This window comes from Ischnura elegans, chromosome 6, assembly GCF_921293095.1.
Source record: "Ischnura elegans chromosome 6, ioIscEleg1.1, whole genome shotgun sequence".
Taxonomy (NCBI): domain Eukaryota; kingdom Metazoa; phylum Arthropoda; class Insecta; order Odonata; family Coenagrionidae; genus Ischnura; species Ischnura elegans.
Window position 1 is genome coordinate 31,575,814 of NC_060251.1, and position 20,985 is coordinate 31,596,798.

Genomic DNA, 20,985 nt, shown 5'->3' on the forward strand with positions numbered 1-20,985 from the left:
CGCCGTCTTGAAATACACAAAACGGTATTTTTTGTCATTTTTCCATGATATTTCTAGGAATTTAAAACAATGAATTCATGGAAAAATTATCCCAAAATGAAGGCATATCATAAAAAATGGACATTGAATGATCCGAGAATGCAATCAAGGAACGTCTGAAAACACTCTCAATATGTGCTTTATGACATACTTAGAAGGGATAAGGCCTGAGAGTATGACTTCAGTTATCAAATCGTATTTCTAATCCAAACATAGACGTCTGATTTCAATGTATTCTAAATACTTCTGGTAATGGTGGGCATACCGTGTGAGTACGAAGATAAGGAGAATCTGGAATTCTCACATTGCTTGTACAACTTCCTTTGAAATATTCACACATGTTGATGCTAGGATAATTGTTAGTTAAGAAAATATTTTATTACTGTTTCTAGCACAGTTTGTAATTTCAAACGTGTTTACTTATATCATATTAACATAACAATTAATCATTTTAAAAAGAGGCTGAATTAGTATTACAACATATTTTAAAACTATAATTCATAGCTCATACAAGAGTATAGGACATATTTTAAACTTATGTTAAAATCATTTTGAAATGATGAAAAAAAGATTTGTAACATTGAAACAGAGAAAGCTAATATGTTTTTCAAAATTATGTTAAAGTCATTTTAAAATGTTCTCGCAATATATTTTAAAATAATTTTTACATAAGATTTTGCTACTTGGGTTAAGACGTCGTCTTTGGTTAGCAAAATGTAGGACCTGCTAAAGGTTTTGAGGGTTTCCTGAATTCAGGTTTCATCTTGTGCAATGGGTTACAACGCTTGTTCCGTGTTCACACTTTTTTCTATTTTCCAACTCAAACCATTGTTTGTACTTTATTTATCTTTGTGCCATTTTTTTATATAAGTTTCACCTCCTGTTTGCTGGCCCTTAATACTTATTAGTAGGGATGGGTCGAATAGTAGATTTCTCGAATTCGAATATCAAATCATTGCTCGAATATTCGAATACCTCGAATACTAAACGATGAATGTGAAAATGTTTGACTAGGTCGCCTATGCAGCAGGAAACCCAAGATTTTGGCGAGTAATTGTGATTGCCTTTAAAGGATTCAAACAGGAATTTAGCTGATTAATGGAATATTTTTATTTTATGTAAACAATAGGGAAGTTTCCTTCATTAAAGAAAACGAAAGGCATTGATTGTGATTCGTTACCCACCATTACTGCAATCATTATATACAAATTATTTCGTTCTAGAAATACCGGTTTAGACCAATGGCAACGGTTAATTTTACCTCATTTGAAAAAGGCCAGATTGGCGCCTATGCGAGGCCACTCCACGTGACTTCACAGGGACCTAGTTTCTACACGAGAGGATCGGAGATTTACATCGTCTGAGGTTACCAATGCATGCATGAGGCACAGACCTCAGGGAAACATGTCTAAATAATCACCTATTAAAACTGGCTAAGGTCGGAAAGTTTTCCTCGTTTGATAAGGTGTTAATAATCCTTATTTAAGCCAAGCGCTACCAGCTAGCATGGTACTCAGCTGCCTACTAGCATCCTGCGTCGTATCAGCGCTCAGAACCTCGCCCCAAGGTCACCTCACTTGCGGCAGCGGGAACCAGAACCACGTCACGCGGAGTTTTTCCCGGCATTCATACTTACCCGTCGCGTTTTTGCGCGCTTGAAATTTTTTACTTTTAATTTAATCGCGAAAAATATATATCGTCTTATAAAACTCTAAAAGCGTTAAATACGTACTTCAGGAGTATTTATATTTCGATTTAGGCAATAAAAAAAATAGGAAACCACGCTATTTGAGCATTACGCCAAAATGCTAAGCCTCCGTCGTATTTCTTCTTCTTCCCGGTATTTATTTTCCTGCGTAAAATGCTTAAATAAAGTCAGAAATACGTCGTGTTTGGTCTTATTCTTTATTAAATTACGCGCACATTACTAATATTTCAATCCAATAAAGGTGTAATAATAATTGCCGAAAGTCATTGTTAGACACCTTTCGGGCTAGTAGATGACTCATGCAGCAGTTGACCTCCAGAAAGGGGAAAATTCGAAGCAGGTAGGTAGAAAAAGGTCAGTGGGTGAGAAAAGGGGGTGGGCGCAAGACACATTTTTATTTTTCTCGTGTAACTTGATATTTTTTCGAAGCTAAGGTCTTTGTAATACAATCCCTGCGCGAGCTGGGATCTTTTGATCGATTTCGGAGAAGAGGAAATCGTCAAGAGTGGGTGAGGCGAATGCTGAATGGAGGGGGATAGCAGATCGTGGGAAATGCGCCAATGTCACTATCCCACGGCACTGAGTTCCTCCCTATGGTAGTTTCATCTCCTGGGGAAGATTCAAAATAAGTGCCTGTCGTTATTAGCCACAAAGGACACATGGCAAACACTTCCTCTCATTTTATCTAAAGATGGATGCGGGAAAATGGTCAGCGGGGTGAGAGGGAAGGGTGAAGCGCGATTCTATTATTTTCCGGTAACTTGATATTTTTTCAAAGCTGAGGTCTTCGCAATACGATTCTTGCACGAGCCGGGACCTTTTGTTTGATTTCGGGGAAGAGGAAATCGTCGGAGGGGGTGGGGCGAACGCTGAATGGAGGGGGGATAGCGGATCGTGGGAAATGCGCCAATGTTGCTATCCCACGGAACTGAGGTTCTCCTGATGGGGGACACCTGGGATTTTCGGATTTTTTTCATCCGATCAATTGCGGTTCCCCACGTCGAACTCTTTTCACCGCTCGAACCCGCGAATTTGATGTATTTCGTCAGCTTGCCTAAAACGGCGCTGCATGCACTAAACGACTAGAGTTCTCATTTTTCAGAGTCAACTACCAACGACGTGCGGGCGACAGTGTATGACGCGAAATTCAAAGTATTCGAGACGGTACCTTTGGCATAACTATTCGAGATCTCGAATACTTTCTAGTATTCGAGGTATTCGCGGATACTATTCGCACATCTCTACTTATTAGCAATATTCATGGCCACACTTGTTCTTTGTGTGAATTATTTCATTTTTCGCTTTGAGTAAATGTTTTAATATCTGTATGTTCTGGTTTCCTTATATTTTTCCATCCATTTAATCCATATTGATATTAAGTGGATGTGGGTGAGAAAATCAGTATGTATAATTCATGTACGAGGGCCTCAGATACATATGTATGTTACATGTAAGGGTATTCAGATTTCCATAATTTGTAATATGCATGTATACATACATCCTGAGGGACTTTTGAGCCACTTTTATGTGAAATATGCAGACGTAATACGATTGTATTCCATCTTATATATACATATTTTTTGTGTATTATTAACGTAATACAGATGTAATACAAATGCCATGTCGTCTGGGTTTTACTGATCAACTTCCGAATTAATAATGAAAACTTCTTGAGAGAGCACATGCTATAAAGTCTCACTGCTGGCAGCAATATGCAGGCAGATGTAATAAATATGAGACCAAACAGTTGTAACTTTTGCCCAAAGGCCTCTTGAATGTCATTTATACCCAAAGAAACGTTTTAGACAGGTCAGAAAACTAAACATTCAAAATAACTACAGATAGGCATTATAGGCACCTCTGGGCGCCTCTGGCATGGCTATCCGAAGTGGCACAAATCTTATAATTTTTTTGTAATTATTATCTCACCAATTCGCACATTTAGGACCACCAATTCTAAAATCAGATCATTTTTGAAAAATAAGTGCAGACCTCTTATATCACTCTAGTGCATATTGCATTATCATTTATTGCAAATGTGAGGCAATTTCTGTACTTCTGCTACACTTAGTGATTCTCCACCTGGTAACCAGTGAGAAACACCGATGGGGTCTCTCTTTCATTTATGCAGAGGACACCTGCAAATGTAGTCTTACAGACGATTAATCGGGATATTTATGTCATTATCACAATGAGAATCTCCAGGAACTAGTAGTTGCTAGTAGGCCTACTATAGCTGCTGCTATAACAGTGGGAAATTAGCCACTCATTAATCACAATGAATCAGTTACTCTTAATCGATCAAAATCATGTTTTACTAAGGCAAGCAGTTACAATGTTATACAATATATAATCTTGTATGCATCTACATATGTTGCATATATATCATTTCCCTCCAATGACATATACTTGATGCATAAAATAACTGTCGATTCAGGTAAAATCTAACAATAACACAAAATAAAATAGAGCACTAATGATAAATTACATAAAAAACAACCATTAGTTTAATGCCTGTCTGCTCTTAAGACAAGTAATAACAAAAATGGAATGATAAAATCCATAAAATATAGGTGTTGATTAAACAACTTCTTCCATTCAGGCATGTGTTGCACAGATTTTTACCATTCCATCCAAGTAGAGTTTATCCTCAGCAGATAGAGTTGGTTTTGCTCGCCTTATGGCATTTCTCATCACCATGTAAGCATCCACTGAAAATTTTCCTCCTTCTGCTTGTTTTGGTAAAAATACTTTCCAGTGTTTCTGAAAAAGACACAGTATCTTTGGCAATTATCCTGCTAGGGTAGAGATGGGCACCTTTTAATAATGCAATGCCACTAAACAATCATACCCCATTCTTGAAAAAGAAACTGAAAATCACGCTATGATATATGATTGTTAGGGACATGGGGGGATAAGTAGGAGGTCACCTCCTTGCAGTAGTGACGGTCCAAACAAAATCATGTACCATTCTAGCTATTGTAAATTGGATACCAAAATAAGCAAAGTAAATTCCAAAAAGGACCCCCTCTAGTTCTGCCACTGGATGGTAGCATACCAAAGTCATGTAAAATAGGCCCTAAGTTTGGAGCTAATTTGAATTTCAATTTGTTAAAGTAGGTAAAAATATACGAAAATAAAACTGAATACTTAAGTACAAAGTAACAATTTCCAAAAGTTTCAATTTTATCCACTTTGTTTTTCAATCCAATGGGGGGGGGGGGCTTCTCCAATATATCCGCCACTGCTACGCCCAGCATGGAATTTGTCATGCCCGGCTCTCTTCAATAAATGTGAACTTGCACTAAGTGCATACCTAATTACTCTCATTTTCCGCAAATTAATGGTATTGCTTGCCTCATATTTCATTCTTTGTTTATATATTCGTCGAATTCCATTGCTGCGCTAAGGGTAAAATCATTACTCATGATGCATCCAGACAGCCTACCCCTAAAGTAATTTTTCTCGTCTCCTTAACTGAATACCATCAGTTAATTTAGACCATTAATTAAGTTTGGAGCTAATGGAAATGAGTTATTTTTTAAGCAATACGGTTTGAGACATAGTTTTTGCCGTCATAGGTTATCAGGCGAATTGACTACCACTGTACCAAGGCGATATTGCGTGCAAGTTTAAGCTCACGATGTCAACTGTCATGTTGACACACTATTATTCTGAATTAACACATTATGGTCCGCAAACGTGTTTTTACGTGTTTCCGCCGCCAGCGCTTATGTGCCGATCATGCGTTTTTACGTTTTCATGCAGTGCAGTCTCCTGCTGACCTCTACGGATTTATTTGGAACTATTTCGACCTAGTTCATGTTTGTGCATCTTCAGGTAGCTTTACTGTTTGTTTTTGTGAAAGTTTTTCTTATTGACGTCTTTTTTGGTCTTTTTTATCGACGTTATAATAGTTTGAACATATATTGAGGCCTATGGCACATAATATGACCGGCCCCAATGGCTAGTCTAGTCTAAAGGGTGCCGGACCAAGAGGTGTTAGACGAGGTTAAAACATCAGTGACATCAGCCGCACCAACTTCAGCCAAGCGGACAACACATACACGAAGTTCATTGCTGGAAAAAAAGGTAAGACTTCTAATTAACTGGATTTGTAATAAACGGTTTCATGATGTTATGATGTTCCTCTATCACAGGCAGTTAGTTATGCAAAACTGTGGCTTTATTTGAATCCATAAAAGAAGATGAGGGTGGTGATTACTCCGAGACATTCAGTGGAGGCTCCGGTTGGTTCCAGAATTTTCAATTTCAAGCTAGTGTTTTAATGCTACGATACCAGGTGAATCTGCAAGTGCGGATAGCAGAGTCGCCGCAACATTTACTGATCAACTCCAGTCTGTGATTGAGAGTGGATCCTTTCCTCCTCTACTAGTTTTTAATGTCAACGGAATTGTTGTAGAAGAGAATGCAATGTTGTTCATTCATTTTCAGGTTTCAAGGCATTTAAAGAGCATTTCACGTTGCTGCTTGATGCTAATGCCTCAGGGGACTTCAAATTAAAGCCAGTTCTGATTTATCATTCACTAAGTCCTTGAGCAATGAAATGGTATTCAAAGTAGCATTTGTCTGTTATTCGGATGAGCAACAAAAGGGCCTGGGTGACACAAGAATTGTTTTTAGACTGGTTTGAAAATTCTTCAACTGCCAGCGATGCATTATGAACCCTTGAGATAGCATGCATTTTTTCAGATAGGCGGCAATGCAATGCCACTCCACGTGACATCACAGGGGCCCAGATGCTAGACGAGCAGTCAGGAGTTTTACATCACCTGAGATTACCAATGCATGCATGAGGCACAGAGCTCAGGGAAACATTTTTTAATCACCTATTAAAATTGCCATTGGTCGGAAAGTTTCCTTCATTTTATAGGGCATTAATAGTCCTTATTTAAGCCAAGCACTACCTGCCATCAGCCTGCATCGCAGCGGCAACGAAAATATATGGTACACATTCAATAGAATTTGAAAACCATGGTGGAACCGTAAAAAAGCAGGCCGGTGTCATTAGTATTAGACCCAAATAAGATGATATAGACTGGTAACTCAAACTGCACAAATGACTTCGCTCGCACGTTTCGGCCTAGAACAGACCACTCTACAATTTTCAATGATTTTAGATGCTTGCCCCCATCTTCCGTCCGTATTCTTTCCAGTCCCTAGTCAGTGGATGAGTCGTTCTAGTTCCCCCAAATCGCCGATGGTGATGCCCTCAAGACAGGTTGTGTTTTCGTCATACAGGCGGACCTAGACTTTCGCACACAATGCGTTCCTGAAAACTTGCATGAAAGTTGAATGTACAAAAGTCGAATCATTGACTTCCATACTAATTAGGGATTAAGTTCCAAAAGAGCGGAATATACGTACTATAACTTTTTTTTTACAGATTTTATTTCAATTCACTAAATTTTAATAATATATTAATAAAATTCCTCAAATCATCTAATTTCTTTCGAAATTGCACAGAAAATGTAAATAAAAGTAAAAAAAAAACAAGAAATCCGTTGGCTATCAAGTGAAACTTCCTCTTGGCGTTTAAGGTGTCATTCCACTTATTACGTCAACTTTAAATAGAAAGACATATCAAGAAGCATAACAAAATGTAATTGTTGAACCCGCACTCTGGATACCTTTTAATTTTTATACCAAATTTCGACATTCGTGATCGCGTGTATTTAGTATGTTATTCAAAAAAGACAAAAGACAAACAGAATTCGGGTGACATTTCGTGCAATATCGTTGCTGAAGGTGTATATGAATTAAAAAGCAATCAAACGAAAAAAACACGATTAGAAAGAAGATGTTACTAGTTTTATTGAAAGCTATTTGATGATGTCTAGTCAACTTTTTTGAAAAATCTCTCCAATGAAGGCTTTCTTCTTCTCTTGATAAAGGAGCCTATAGCAGGCAGTCTCTCTCCCAAATAAATCATCTAGATTAGAGTCAACTACCAACAAATCACTTCATTGTATACGTTCGTATTGTTCGCATATACTGTCATTTAAAACAATTGAATGTCGGGATGCACAGTAAACATCGTGGGAATTTAAAAAAATACAAACCAACGTCCGAAAGTCCGAATTTAGCATATGGAAGTCAAGTAGAAGGTGTCAATTTTGAACGTACGTACAAAAGTCGAGGACCGCCTGTAATTATGGTTTGATTTATTATTTTACACCTGGATGTTTCTTGGATTTAAAAGTCGCTGCTTAGGTAAATTCTTTCATTCAGACCGTTTTTTTTCCAAAAATAATGTGTTCAATCAATTACAACATTTAAAACTTACAATTTCCAATTTACATCAATTTAGATAAGCTAGACAGAAAAAATGCAGCGACTGTTATATATTAGCGAAGGTTTCACGTCGATGGTATCGTATTCATCCCTTCAAAAGGGTTCCCACTCTAACTGAATAATAAAATTCATGGTTTTTTCCAGGTTTTCACAGTCTAAATTGGGTGAAATTCACGGTCTGTTGATAAGCCATTTTAGGAAGATATACCGATCACGTAAAAATCACTGGCCGTACGTTAACTAAAAATATAGCGAACACGATAAACGCTGGGAATTCAAACGCAGCAATGAAAGTGCTCTTATGACGTTGCCTATCGTTAGCAAAATTTAGGGCCGGCTAAGGTTGTGGGTAGGAAAATGGAGGGTGACAGGAAAGTGAAGAGGTTCTGATTTCTCACCAGGATTAACACTATTTCTAGTTTTTTAACCATATCTCCAGTTTTATTTTTGTAAAATCATTTTCTCTATTTTGCAGTATATATACTATTACGTTCTACAACACTGATTTTTTCATAATTTTTTCACCGAAAACTAAACTATTGCCTAAAATTGAAATTTTCAAAATTAAATCACTTCGGTTAAAGATCCTCATGACACAGAGACCAATATTTGCACTTTGAATGTACGTGTGCAGATAAATGTGCGTGGGCAGTGTCTGCGAGTGACTGACCTATTTTTCTTTTGATCCATCATTCGTAAATCTACAATCAAGTTTGAGAGATTTTCAAGGTTTTACGACGAATTTCACGGCTATTTCCAGGCTTATTCACGGTTTTAACCCATTTATGCCTAGTGTTCCATTTTTGGAACACCTGACGCGACTTTCTAATTTAATGACTACGACTCGTTATACACCAATATGGCACGGTTTTTCTGTCTGTTTCCCTTTATAAAGATATATTCTATCACGGGACGCAAAGAATTTGTCAGTTTTGCCAACCCATCTCAGTCAGTGTGTTGAGAAGTATCGGTCTTCTTTTTCAAGGCAGTTTTTCTGTGACCATCTCTAATGTTATATTAATAACTATTTGCCGTTAAGCCCAAATGTTCTAAACTTTTCGCTGCATGTTCAGTAATAGTTAACCTATAGTACTATAGGAAGAAAATTTTGAAGCAATGTATTTTGTTTAAGTTATAATCTTTTATTTAACAGTGTTCCATTTTTGGAACACTAGGCAAATCCACTACTATTATGTATGCATTCGGGCGCACTGAATACTGACTTTAATTTTAAATCAAGTAAGCAACCTTTAAGTAAATATTCCTTTCCCTCTCTGTGTCTGAAGGCCACTATACATGGTGAATGATCATGTGAATTATCGTGCAGAATGATGATGATTTTTCTGTTATACACGGCGAGTGAAATCATTCGCTGTATATAACAGATTTTGTGACTGAGGGAAACTATGCTATGTCTTGGATATAGTTAGTTTCCATTTCAGTGAGAGAATAAATACATCGATATCCAACTGTTCAATCGTGAACAGAGAGTTGAAAACATATGAGTCACCCTGTGCACCCTTCCATTCGGGACCAAGCCCCCTGGGTCATATTGACGTCATGAGCATTAATCATTGAGCGTAGTGCGGCTACTTGCACCCAATATTCTTCTCCTTTTCTTTTTAGCAGAGAGTTTATCGCAAGTATTCGGAATACGCACTTGTCCTGCTCAGAGCCCCCACTAACTACTATAGGGTATTTAGAGGGCAACTAGAGGGTATTTCCCGAGTAATGCTTATTCCTTTCCCTCTCCGTGTCTGAAGGCCACTATACATGGTGAATGATCATGCGAATTATCGTGCTGAATGATGATGATTTTTCCGTTATACACGGCGAGTGAAATCATTCGCTGTATATAACGGAACAATTCGAGAATGAACCTTCATGCACATGTTCATTCAGTGAAAATTACAACATGTTCTATTTTGCTGGCATGATCCCATGAATTATCTCGTGATCATGCAGTAATATAATTAGCATGTTCATTCACCGAGTATAGCGGCCTTAACAATCAGAATTTTAGCCTTTTAGTTGAGCGCAAATGGAAGAAAGCCAATATGACTGCCCAGCCAGTAGGAGGTAGAGTATATGAAGAACAAATCACGAAAATGAAAACTCCTACAGAATAATTAGAATTCTTTCTGGATATTGAAGTGATTGATATGATTATAAAATATTGCAATTTATATGCTGCAAGTAAACCTTATACTGACTGTCGGTGATTTTCGGGGATAATTTTCCTGAGTAGTTGGGCCTCTGTTCCGAGACGGCGTATGTTTCAGGAGCAAAGACCAGATTCACATAATTTTCTAAGTACTAAGCAATGAGGCGTTACCGATTTGAAAAAATATTTTCAAATTTGCATGTTGCTGACAATTCTAACTTGAACCATATGAACAAGTTTTTCAAGCTGCGACCTCTCATAGAGCAACTGAACATTTGCTGGTTTCAGCCTTATCAAGGAATACCCGAACACTCAATACCAAGAGTATGGTGTAGGTGCTTCAATTGTTTTGCAATTTACTGAGGCACTCACAATGCGGTATCCTGCTAAAAGCCATTTTGTGTTCGAAAACTTTTTCACAAACATTGCACTCCTTGATAAATTCAATCAATGGGCCATCATGCAACAAGCACAGCGAAAAAAGATCGCGTTGACAAACCTCCTTTACTATCTGATGCTACCCTAAAGAAAAAAAGATAAGGGCACATTTGATCACCAAATCGATGGTAAAGGCAATATTGTTTGCAAATGGAATGATGACAGTATTGTGACTGTTGAATCTTCTGGTGTCGGTATCAATCCTTAGCAGCAGGTCAGTCGTTATTCTCAAAATCAGAAAAAAAAGATACAAGTAACCCAGGCAAATTCAATCAAGGTCTATAATCAGTGTATGGGAGGAGTGGACCGAGCTGATGAAAATATTGACTAGTATCGAGCATCAATCCGTGGAAAGAAATGATACTCGAGCCCTCTGTTGTTCTGCTTTGAGCTGGCTTTAAAAATGTTTGGCAACTCCATAAAATAAACGATGTGAAGCCTATGTATCTTCTTTAACTTCGTCGTCGTGTGACTTGTCACTATATAGAGACACATGGTAAAACTGCTGAGCCTGGTGGGAAAAAGAAACCATCCATGAAGACCATCCATGAAGACCATCCATGTAACCTTGACTCACGTCATGACGGCGTGAATCATTCTATTGTAAAGCAAGGAAAGCAAACTCGTTGTGTCCATTGTCATAAAAATAGCACTTAACAATGTAAGAGATACAACGTATCCTCTAATGTTAAGTGTTAACCTAGATATCACCGTTAATAGTGAGTTAATAAACGCCTGAATCAAATGATTTGCTTGTTATCATTGAGTACCTCATGGTAGTGGATTTGCCTAGTGTTCCATTTTTGGAACACCTCGTAATTAATAATTGGCAAGAGACACATTGATTTTTATTTCGGATATTGTTTTCATACGTATTTTTATCTATAATATGTAAAAATCAGAGTAAAATTCGCATTTTTCAAACCTTCGGCATAAATGGGTTAAGGTTTTCATGGTTGTGTGGGAATCCTGCTCCAATTAGGAAAATTGTTTAACGGGGCAATCACCTTTTGTCTTAATAGCTCACAAGAAACCTAACCTGTTATTCTATGTTTGATGGATGGAAGGAAGGAAGTTGACTGCTAGTTTCACCTCTCTGGTTGAATTACCACACACTTCACTTCTGTTCAATGGGGTAGCTCCCTCCATTGACATTTTTTTTACACAGCTTCCCCTATAAAAGGACGATCAGGATATACTGAAAATGGTGTCACTTAGTTAATTAGAGGTTCGTAAATGGGAGATTCCACTGCATTGCAATGAAAGATTCATCTTGTTTCGCGATGCCCCAATAAATAATTTTATTGAAAGTCTACGCTTATTCAATGCACCAGCAGCCCACCTCCTTTTATCATCTATCTTTATGAACTAACCATTTTAAAGTGACTCATAAATAACAGGTGGTGGCAAGAACCTTGCAAGTGCCTAAAGTCTTGCTTGTCCACCTGACTAAGCAATCACCAGAATCAAACTAGATTTTGTGGAACTCTCTAGCTCTGGGTTGTCCTCTCATTTGAGTTTTTTCTAACCCACTTACAACAAACAATGTATCTTTAAGGACATAAAAAATTTAAGTGGCAGCATACAAATAAAATGAGATATTCAAATAAATTCAGATACAAGGAAAGAAAGGGATAGGAACATATAATAGAAAAAGGACGAGGACAACGGTGCTGTGGTAGATGGAAAAAGCCAGAAATCAGAGGGTAAAAATGCTACCTGACGTCCTCGTCCTTTTTCTATTAATGTTCCTATCCCTTTCTTTCCTTACCTCTGAATTTATTTTAATGTTTACGCTTAAGGTGTAGTGTGAATTAATGAAGTAATAAAATGAGATAAATACACAAAATTTTAAGCCTACTTACCTTAAGGGAATCCGACCCAGGAGATAATACATGTGCCTTTTCAAACTCTTTGGCAGCACTCAATATATCATTTTTTACAAAAAGGTAATACTCCATTTTAGCAACATGAAGTGAAGGCACCTCCGGATATTCTGTGATTAATTTGTCACAGTAGTCTATGGGGTAATACTGACGATTCTGTTTGAAACGAAGCTGGAAAATATTGAAAAGATTAATGTACATCATAGGCTACTTGCAAAAATAAATATGATTCCTCCCTCAACCATAACTGTTAAATTCCCATAGAATGGCTGAAGGGTAATAATTTCTCCATCAGTTACATTTTACATTCAAAGAAAGGGCCTAATCCTCAATCTCAACATCTATACTTGCGCTTCATCACCCATATCTTTCTCCAGTACCCAGGGTTTGACAAGCAACAGGGATAACTACAGAAACTGACCACTTCAGATCAGAATTTTAACCATTGTTTTGCGATTAACACATTCAGCGCGGAGCACGTCAATTGACGTGATCCGTCCAAGCTGAAATACAGAGCATGTTAACGTGCTCTGCCAGTCGGATTTCTCTGCCTCCGTACGTGACTATTATATCCACTTTCGAGTCTTCCAATCATGTGCATGGCCTTGAGCAAGCTTCCCTCTTTCGACCCGTGTGCAGTGAGTGCACAGTTTGAAAATAGCAGTATTTGAACGGAAGTTATGGCGCGAAAACCACACTATTTTTCTTTCTTATTTTATTGGCCAAATCTGACAACGCTCATGAAAATCGGGCCCGCATCGAATGTGTTAATAGCTAACATGATCTCAAAAAGCACTAATAAATATTTTTTTACTGGAATTAACACTTTTTCGGGACAGCTCATCCAAATAATTATTCAAATCTTTGAATTTCTGCAGATTAACATGAATATTCACATAAAATTAACTAGTCTTATCGAGTATTCTGGGAAGCACTTCTTCATTGGCAATCTTCAAAAAATGCAGCCAGTACCTTAGACTGGCAAGCTGGGTGATTTGTTTTCACATAATGTTTTTCCCTCCTTTCTGATCTCAACATCAGATACTTTTTGTGTTATCTTCAAACTATCATTGTTCACTTCCCAGCAAGCACATTATAAGTAATTGAGATAAGGTGAAAGGAAGAAATTAGGAAAGCGCTTATCAATTAAGCTTGTAATGGGTTTCTTACGGCCAGGCTGACAAACATCCAGAGTAATGTCAAAATGGATGCCAAACTTTCAGGACTCCCATATATATTGGATTTATTCCATCGATTTATAGTATTCATTAAGGGATTTATGTATGAGAATAATTTTTCCATTCTTGGCATTTCTATAATATGAGTAGAAATTACGTTATGTGGCCATAATTTGAAAATCATTCACATTTATGAACTGATAGCAAAACGACGGTCGTAAGAAAAACACATAATTTCACACGAATAGCGACGTAGAATAATATAAAAATGCCGGTAGGAATCTCTAAGATAGCTATAGTACTCATCGCGTTATCAGGCCATAATTTAAAATTCATAAATGTTATATTGTGTGGTCGTTGAATAATTTCAGTTTTTCATGCATATACCAGCAAAGTTTTTCCACATAATTGGATTTTAAATTGGTTACTACAACCCTAACACTCATCAGTTGTTGTGGTGAAGTAGTTAGTGTACAGAGCTATGGATAGGTAGGTCATCTTCCGAGTGTTATTTTTTTTTCTTTCCGCCACAAGGATAAAGTACTTGTATTATGCTTTATATCTTCACCAGCTGGTCGCTTGCAGTTGTTTGTTTTTTTCAATATACAGTAAAATCTGTTATCAGCAGTTAAGCTCTCATAAAGACTTACCGAATTTCACCGGTAGGCTTTAAATTCATGTCGGGATGATCCGCGTTGCATGTGTAGTACACGTTCAGCCGCCTTTGGCGCTCTAACAGAAGCAACTTATGTTGCCTGAGGATATTTGACGGCATTTCTTACCTATTCTTCCCTAGAATCTTACCCTTGCCTTATATAAGCCCCTTAGTTTACAATAAGCTGCTTATCAATTTTTTTCCGTAAGAAAACCATAAAAAATGGATAAATCACTTACATTGTGCTATCTGAGTTCATGTTTACGGATAAGCTTTCCCAGTGAGAAATGGGTGGTGGAAACCACGTGGAACCCACGTGGAATCCACGTTGAGTGGTGGATATTTGGTGGTGGTGGATATTGAGTGGTTGGACCCACGTGGAATCCACGTTGATTTCAAGTGGATTTGTGGTGATTATCATGAAATGTTAAACAGAATTTCTAATTTGTGGAACTTAACTCTCTGGTGACATTGCGTCATTTATCATCCTGAAACCACGCTAGTTATGTGAAAATGTATCGCACATTCTATTTTTATATAATTCGTGGAAAGGCAGCCATGAGAGCACATGAAAAATCGTAGACACATATATAGAAGGTTTAGATATAGAGTGGTTGAGGTTTTAATGGTTTTAGGACAGCACCAACTGCTGTTTTAATTTTTCCACCAAATTTCCACCTTGATTCCACGACCAAAAACACATGGTATCCACGTTAATTCTCCATGTGGGTTCCACGTGGATTCCACCACCCATTTCTCACTGGGTTCATGAGATCGTGGACACTTTCGGAAGACTTTGCTGATGGGGTAGGGGTAGTACCAAGAGTACCAATGCTCAAAGTTGTCAAATGTAAATAGTCACCCTTGTTTGTCAGACTAGCTACAGAACTGTGCTTCTCTTCTCATTTCATGTGTTTTTTACACACTATCTCCGTATTTGAGTAAAGAAAGCAAGGTGGGATATAAAATCAACCCATAATTAAATTTGAGCAGATTGATTACCACTGTGATTGCTCTGAATACGGCAACCGCTATGGGTCAGCTACCGTCGCTGACGAAATCGTATGTTATCGTTTCCCATGTTAAATGTTATAGTAGTTGACTGTTATATATAAAGCCATCTGAAACTCCCAGACCAAGGTAATTAAATGATTTATCAACTTCACAAGTGATAACAAGAATGAGACGAAATATCTCTAGGAATGTAGCCCTTCAAGCTCTAAAAAATGTCATGCATAGATTGTTAAATTGAGAACCATAAGGCGTTATCATTATTTACCCTTATCTCGGAGATGGCAGCTACTGCATTTCCATTCTCAACAGCCAATTGGTAGTATTCAATGGCTTTTTTAATGTTCCCATTGTACCTTTCTTCCAAATTTCCAAGAGAATACAGTGATGGACTGTTTCCAGGATCTAATTTTATAGCTTTTTCTAAACATTCTTTTGCCAATGGAATATCTTGACATTCACGAGGTAAACTCATAAGACCTTTGCCACACCTGTGATGGGTAAAAAGGTTTAATTATTAGACAATTGACTTGAAAGATAATATTAAAATAGCTAATTTCCATGTCTGAGAAAGTACTGCACAAAGAATTTCAACGTGGGTCAAAAATATCCAACTACATTGGAACCCCGATCTATCGTTCCCGCATTGTTCGTTTTCCCGCGTTCCTCATTCGCCATTCCTGGTCCCAAATAAAGTTTCATATGGACAATGTAATTTTTTCCTGCATTTATCGTTCCCCTGAAGTATCTTTTCCTGCATTGATCATTTGGAGATCGCGGTCCCCAAGTATAATTCCGGCATCCAGCAGTTTGAGGAAAATGAAATGAAACAAATGCAATGTGTCATTTATGGCTAATAATGACAGGCACATAGTTTGAATGTTCCCCAGGAGATGGAACTACCATAGGGAGAAGCTCAGTGTCATGGGGAAGTAACACTAGCGCATATCCCATGATCCTTTATCCCCTAGTTTTCAGCACCTTTTCAGCACTCGCCTCCCCCACTGACGTTTTTCTCCAAAACCAAACAAAAGGTCCCAGCTTGTGCAAGGGATCAAAGACCTTAGATTCCAAAGAAACTATCAGGTTACAGGAGAACAATAGAAATATTTTTCACACCCCTCCCATTCTACCCTGCCGAACTTTTTCAGCCTACCGGCTTCAAGGTTCCCAGTTTATAGAGGTCAACTGCATGAATCACCTATTGGCCCAAAAGGTGTCTAACAATGAATTACGGCAATTGTTATTATACTTTTATAAGATTGAAATATTACTTATGTGCATGTAATTGAAAAGAGAATGAGACCAAACACAAGGTATTTCCAACGTTAATTAAGCATTTTAAGCAAGGAAATAGATGGAAAAATACAATGGTGATTTCTGGTGAAACTCAATATCCTCGCAACTGACCCTCTCAGCAGTCGATGAGGCATTTTCTTCCAAAAAGTAGGATATCAGATTATTACCAGTTATTAATTTAAGAGTTATACTATAGCTCTCACTTGTCCGAGTTACTGACAAAGGGATATCTTCTCAGGATATTTACTTTCTCCCGACTAACAATCTGAATTCAGCTGCTCATCTAGCACTACGCTAATTAGAAAAAATGGGTCAGTTGCTTCATCTTCGGGACAAAAAATTTCATGGCGCAGTCATATGGTCATGCTTCAATGTCTGCAGAATGCTCTGCATATGCTGTACGCGATAGCATCAGTTCTGAACTTCACCTAGTACGAGGAGTTCGGTGCTTTCCCCGGTGGGTTGACTTCAAACTAGTGAGTGTTTTCCGTGTAGGATAAAAAAAGTCAGGTTACATTTTTATAAGTTTCATTTTTATCCGTCTTCGGAGCATGGCCCTTCCCAAGAAACAAGAGAGAACTTTACAAGATGGACTGAAAATAATTAAAGATGAAGAAAATAATCCGGGCTATAAGCACGTGAATATTGCAGAGCGCCTTGGGTTGTCTGTTAGCACATGATGGTAGGGGTGGAGGTAGAACAAGCTTCCTGGTGAAAACAAGTAGAGGAATGAAGCCGAGGATCAGGTGGGCATGCCGCTGACGATTAAGGCAACATTGTTCACGCTTTACACACTGCCTCAATTATAATAAAAATATATTTAGTAGACAAGAACAATTCAAATAATAGACTATTTTTGGCCTTTGTGATCCATCTCGCAACCAATCACTGCACCGGCAAAAGCATTTGTTTTAGGCATAACATGCACATTGCTCTCATGAATACGTGTACTGGAAATGGCGTTTGAAGGATAAGAATTTTTACATCAGAAAGAAATCCATAATAGCAGTGTTAATGCTGAGTGTAGAGCAAACATTTTTTTGCAATGTGGCATGTGCCTTTAGGATATATGTCGGAGATATTAGTCAGATCAACAATATGACCTAAGTGCCTTGATTAAGTACTAGTATTCCTGTAATTAGCTAAAATCTTGTTTTGAATCCTTAAACCAATATCATAATTACACGCCAAAATGGTGTTTTCCTGCATTCATGTTTTTTTTTGTCCATCCCCCTGAAAAACAATAGAAAGTGCGAGTTCCTCTATGCCACACTGTGTCGCATCGGTCAACTCAATTGGTGCCAAATTTGTATATCAAGCATGCCTGAATTTTTCAAGTACACCCATGCCTCGTACAGCACAAGGGATGCATTCCTTGGGGTATTTGCGCTATACGAATTTGCGTTATAAGAGAGCGTTTTAACATTGGGAAGATAGGGATGCGTTCCTGGTAGCGTAGGTGTTGGGTATCTAATTTCCTCTAAACCATATATATTCCCATAAATAACCTTATAATACCTTATTTACATAAATTTTATAGTTTAAAATATCTTTAAAGATAGTAGGCATGAATTCAAAGACTTTTGTTCACATTTAAAAAAATTAGTACGTGCTTTTGAAATTCCCTCCTGTCATGCGGGTGGGCTAACATCTACTTTCTCAGGGGTTTGTAACGTTTGTTCCGTTCGACGATTTTTCAAACCGATCTAAAATCAATTATTGTGTCACCCAGGCCCTTTTGTTGTTCATCGAAATGACAGGCAAATGCTACTTTGAATGCCATTTCATAGCTAGCGGAGTTTATGAATGTTAAATCATTTTAATTTGAAGTCCTCCCGAGGCATTAGCAGCTACGTAATACATGCTTTAAATGCCTTGATACCTGGCCCAAGTTTTCCTTCCCTGAAAAGGGATGTTTGAGAATGCATTCTTTTCCAAAACAATGTCGTCCCGTCAACAGTAAAAACTAGTTGAGGGGGAAAGGAGTCACTTTCAATCACAGGTTGGAGTTCATTAAAAAATGTTGTGGTGACTGCGCTATCAACACTTGCGGATTCACCTTATATCGCTGCACTGAAAATACCTGCTTGCCGTTTAAAATTCTGGAACCAACCGGAGCTTTCACTAAGTATCTCGGAGCGATCACCAACCTCGTCTTTGTACAGATTCACAATGAACTTTCCGTATGTGTTGACCGCTTGGTTGAAGTTGGTGCGGCTGAGGTCACTGATGTTTTTACTTCGTCTTTATTCAGAATAAGGCATCGTGCGTTTAAACTTCTGCGCAATATCGCTTTGATGTTCTCCATTTTCAAAGCAATTGACCTTTATCAATTTCTCTTCTAGGTTTATGGTTTTTCTTGATAAATTCGTGATTTTTCTACCCGCATTCCTATTTTTTGCCATTTTCTCTTGGTTTTTACTCTGCATGGCTCTATCGAAATCACCTTCTACCGCTGAACTGTATTCCTGAGATGCAGAGGGCCTAGACTGCTGGGAGGGAATGAAGCCATTGTGTTTGAGACTATAGTGGACCCTTTAAGTGCTGATGCTATTCATACGCAACTCGGCCACAGCTCCATTTCTCCCCATGAATACCGATGACCTTGAAGGCTTTATAGCGTAGACCCACTACCTGGAAGTCAATCGCCCCATAACCTATGACAGCAAAAATTATGTCTCAAACCGTATTGGTTGAAAAAACTTCTTTCCACTAGCTCCATGCTTAATTAATGATCTAAATTAATTATTGTCATTCTGTTAAGGCGACAAGATAAATTACTTCGGTAGGCCGGCTATCTGGACCCAATGACGAGGCCATTGCTCAGCAATGGATTTCGATTAATATATGAACAAAAAAGAAGATTTGAGGCAAGCAATACTATTAATATGCGTAAAATGATAGCAATTTCGTGTGTAGTTAGTGCAAATTCAAGTTTTATCAAGAGAGCATTTAAGTATTTTGGTTAGGCTACACTGCGTTACGGTGTTAACCAGAGGAACGAATTTGTGCTGTATCAAAATTGCTCTAATCGAAATTGCATTGTAAGAGGCATGGGTGTATTCGTACCTCTCAAAATTTTATGTCCTTCAGAAGAGGGCTTATCATACAGCCAGTTTACAATCGGTAATGAGTAGGTAACCATAATTCCACAGGAATTAAGCTTACTATAGGATGTTTCGTGGTTACTGAAGTATCTCCTACTGAAGAAAGAACCACAATCGACTCTCTTAGCCAAAGTCCACAAGGAGAACTTAAACGTAGATTATGACATGCGTAGAGTATATCTACCTAAATGCCGTTGCTTACCCGTGGAACTTTGTATTGAAGTCGATTTCATAACCGCAGGGACTAAAACTGAAAGAGTCTGATATGGAGTGGAGCTCTTTTTACTGCAGAAACGTGGACACTTATGGAAGGAGGATGAGAGACGACTAGAGGCATACGAGATGTGGGTGCGGCAAAGAATGGAGAAGGTGAAGTGAATGGAGAGCAGGAGGAATGGGCAAGTGCTGGACATGGCGGGTGAGGACAGGCTGCTTTTAGATGAGATATGAAGGAGACAGAAGGCATGGATGGAGGGAGTACTCAGTGGGGATTGGATGTTGAAAACTGTGTTAAAAGGAAGAATGTTAGGCAAACGAGGGAGAGGAAGGAAAAGAAAAGGAATTTGAGATGTAATGAAATAGAGTAGGCCTTAAAGTGAATTGCAGAGGAAAGTGCTGTAGACTACTTTTATGATGATATCTATAGTAACTCACCCACTTCATACAACTAGCATTAACCTTTTCGCGCCGAGCTCCTTCGCGGGAAGTTGCTTTTGGCTCTACGAAGGGTTTGAGATTTTCTTTTTCGCCCCATACGGAGTTTTTTTTTCCGGCTTGGGACTGACCAGGTAGTCGCTTCCTCCCCTTAATGACATTTCCTAGCGGGGTCCCTTGGCAACTGGGCAAATATAATCCTCGACCCTTTTCCCCAAAGGCAGCCCATCCCGGCGTACTTTTGCGGTCAGTTTATTGTTGCCAGTGCAATTTTAATTTTTTTAATTGTTACTGTTACATTAAATGTCAGTTCATCAATGTATTCCTTTCATTTTGCAATGCCTGTAGAACTTTTAAACGAAGTTCTACGGTTATTTTTAGGGTTTTCAGCAAAACGGCACTATATCTTGCTCTCGAATGAGCTTTTCTGAGAAGAGTGAGGTTGTAGTCTTCCACGTTCATATATCAGTATGAGAATACTTACACCAATGAGAGTACTTACAATATGAGAGTAATTTCCTAGGTAGAGCA

At 38.2% G+C, this 20,985-nt stretch overlaps 1 protein-coding gene across 2 annotated transcripts in view; it reads right to left on the reverse strand.

The window, feature by feature from the left end:
- Window positions 1-4,040: 4,040 nt before the first annotated feature.
- The window catches only part of LOC124160860, a 52,513-nt gene continuing 35,568 nt past the window's right edge, over window positions 4,041-20,985 (reverse strand). For both annotated transcript variants that reach the window (XM_046536964.1, XM_046536963.1), the window contains exons 5-7: window positions 15,663-15,885; window positions 12,530-12,721; window positions 4,041-4,510 (exon numbers count right to left, since the gene is read on the reverse strand). In XM_046536964.1, the coding sequence (XP_046392920.1) occupies window positions 4,346-4,510; window positions 12,530-12,721; window positions 15,663-15,885 (580 nt within the window). In that variant the 3' untranslated portion in view covers window positions 4,041-4,345. The remainder of the gene's footprint in view (window positions 4,511-12,529; window positions 12,722-15,662; window positions 15,886-20,985) is intronic.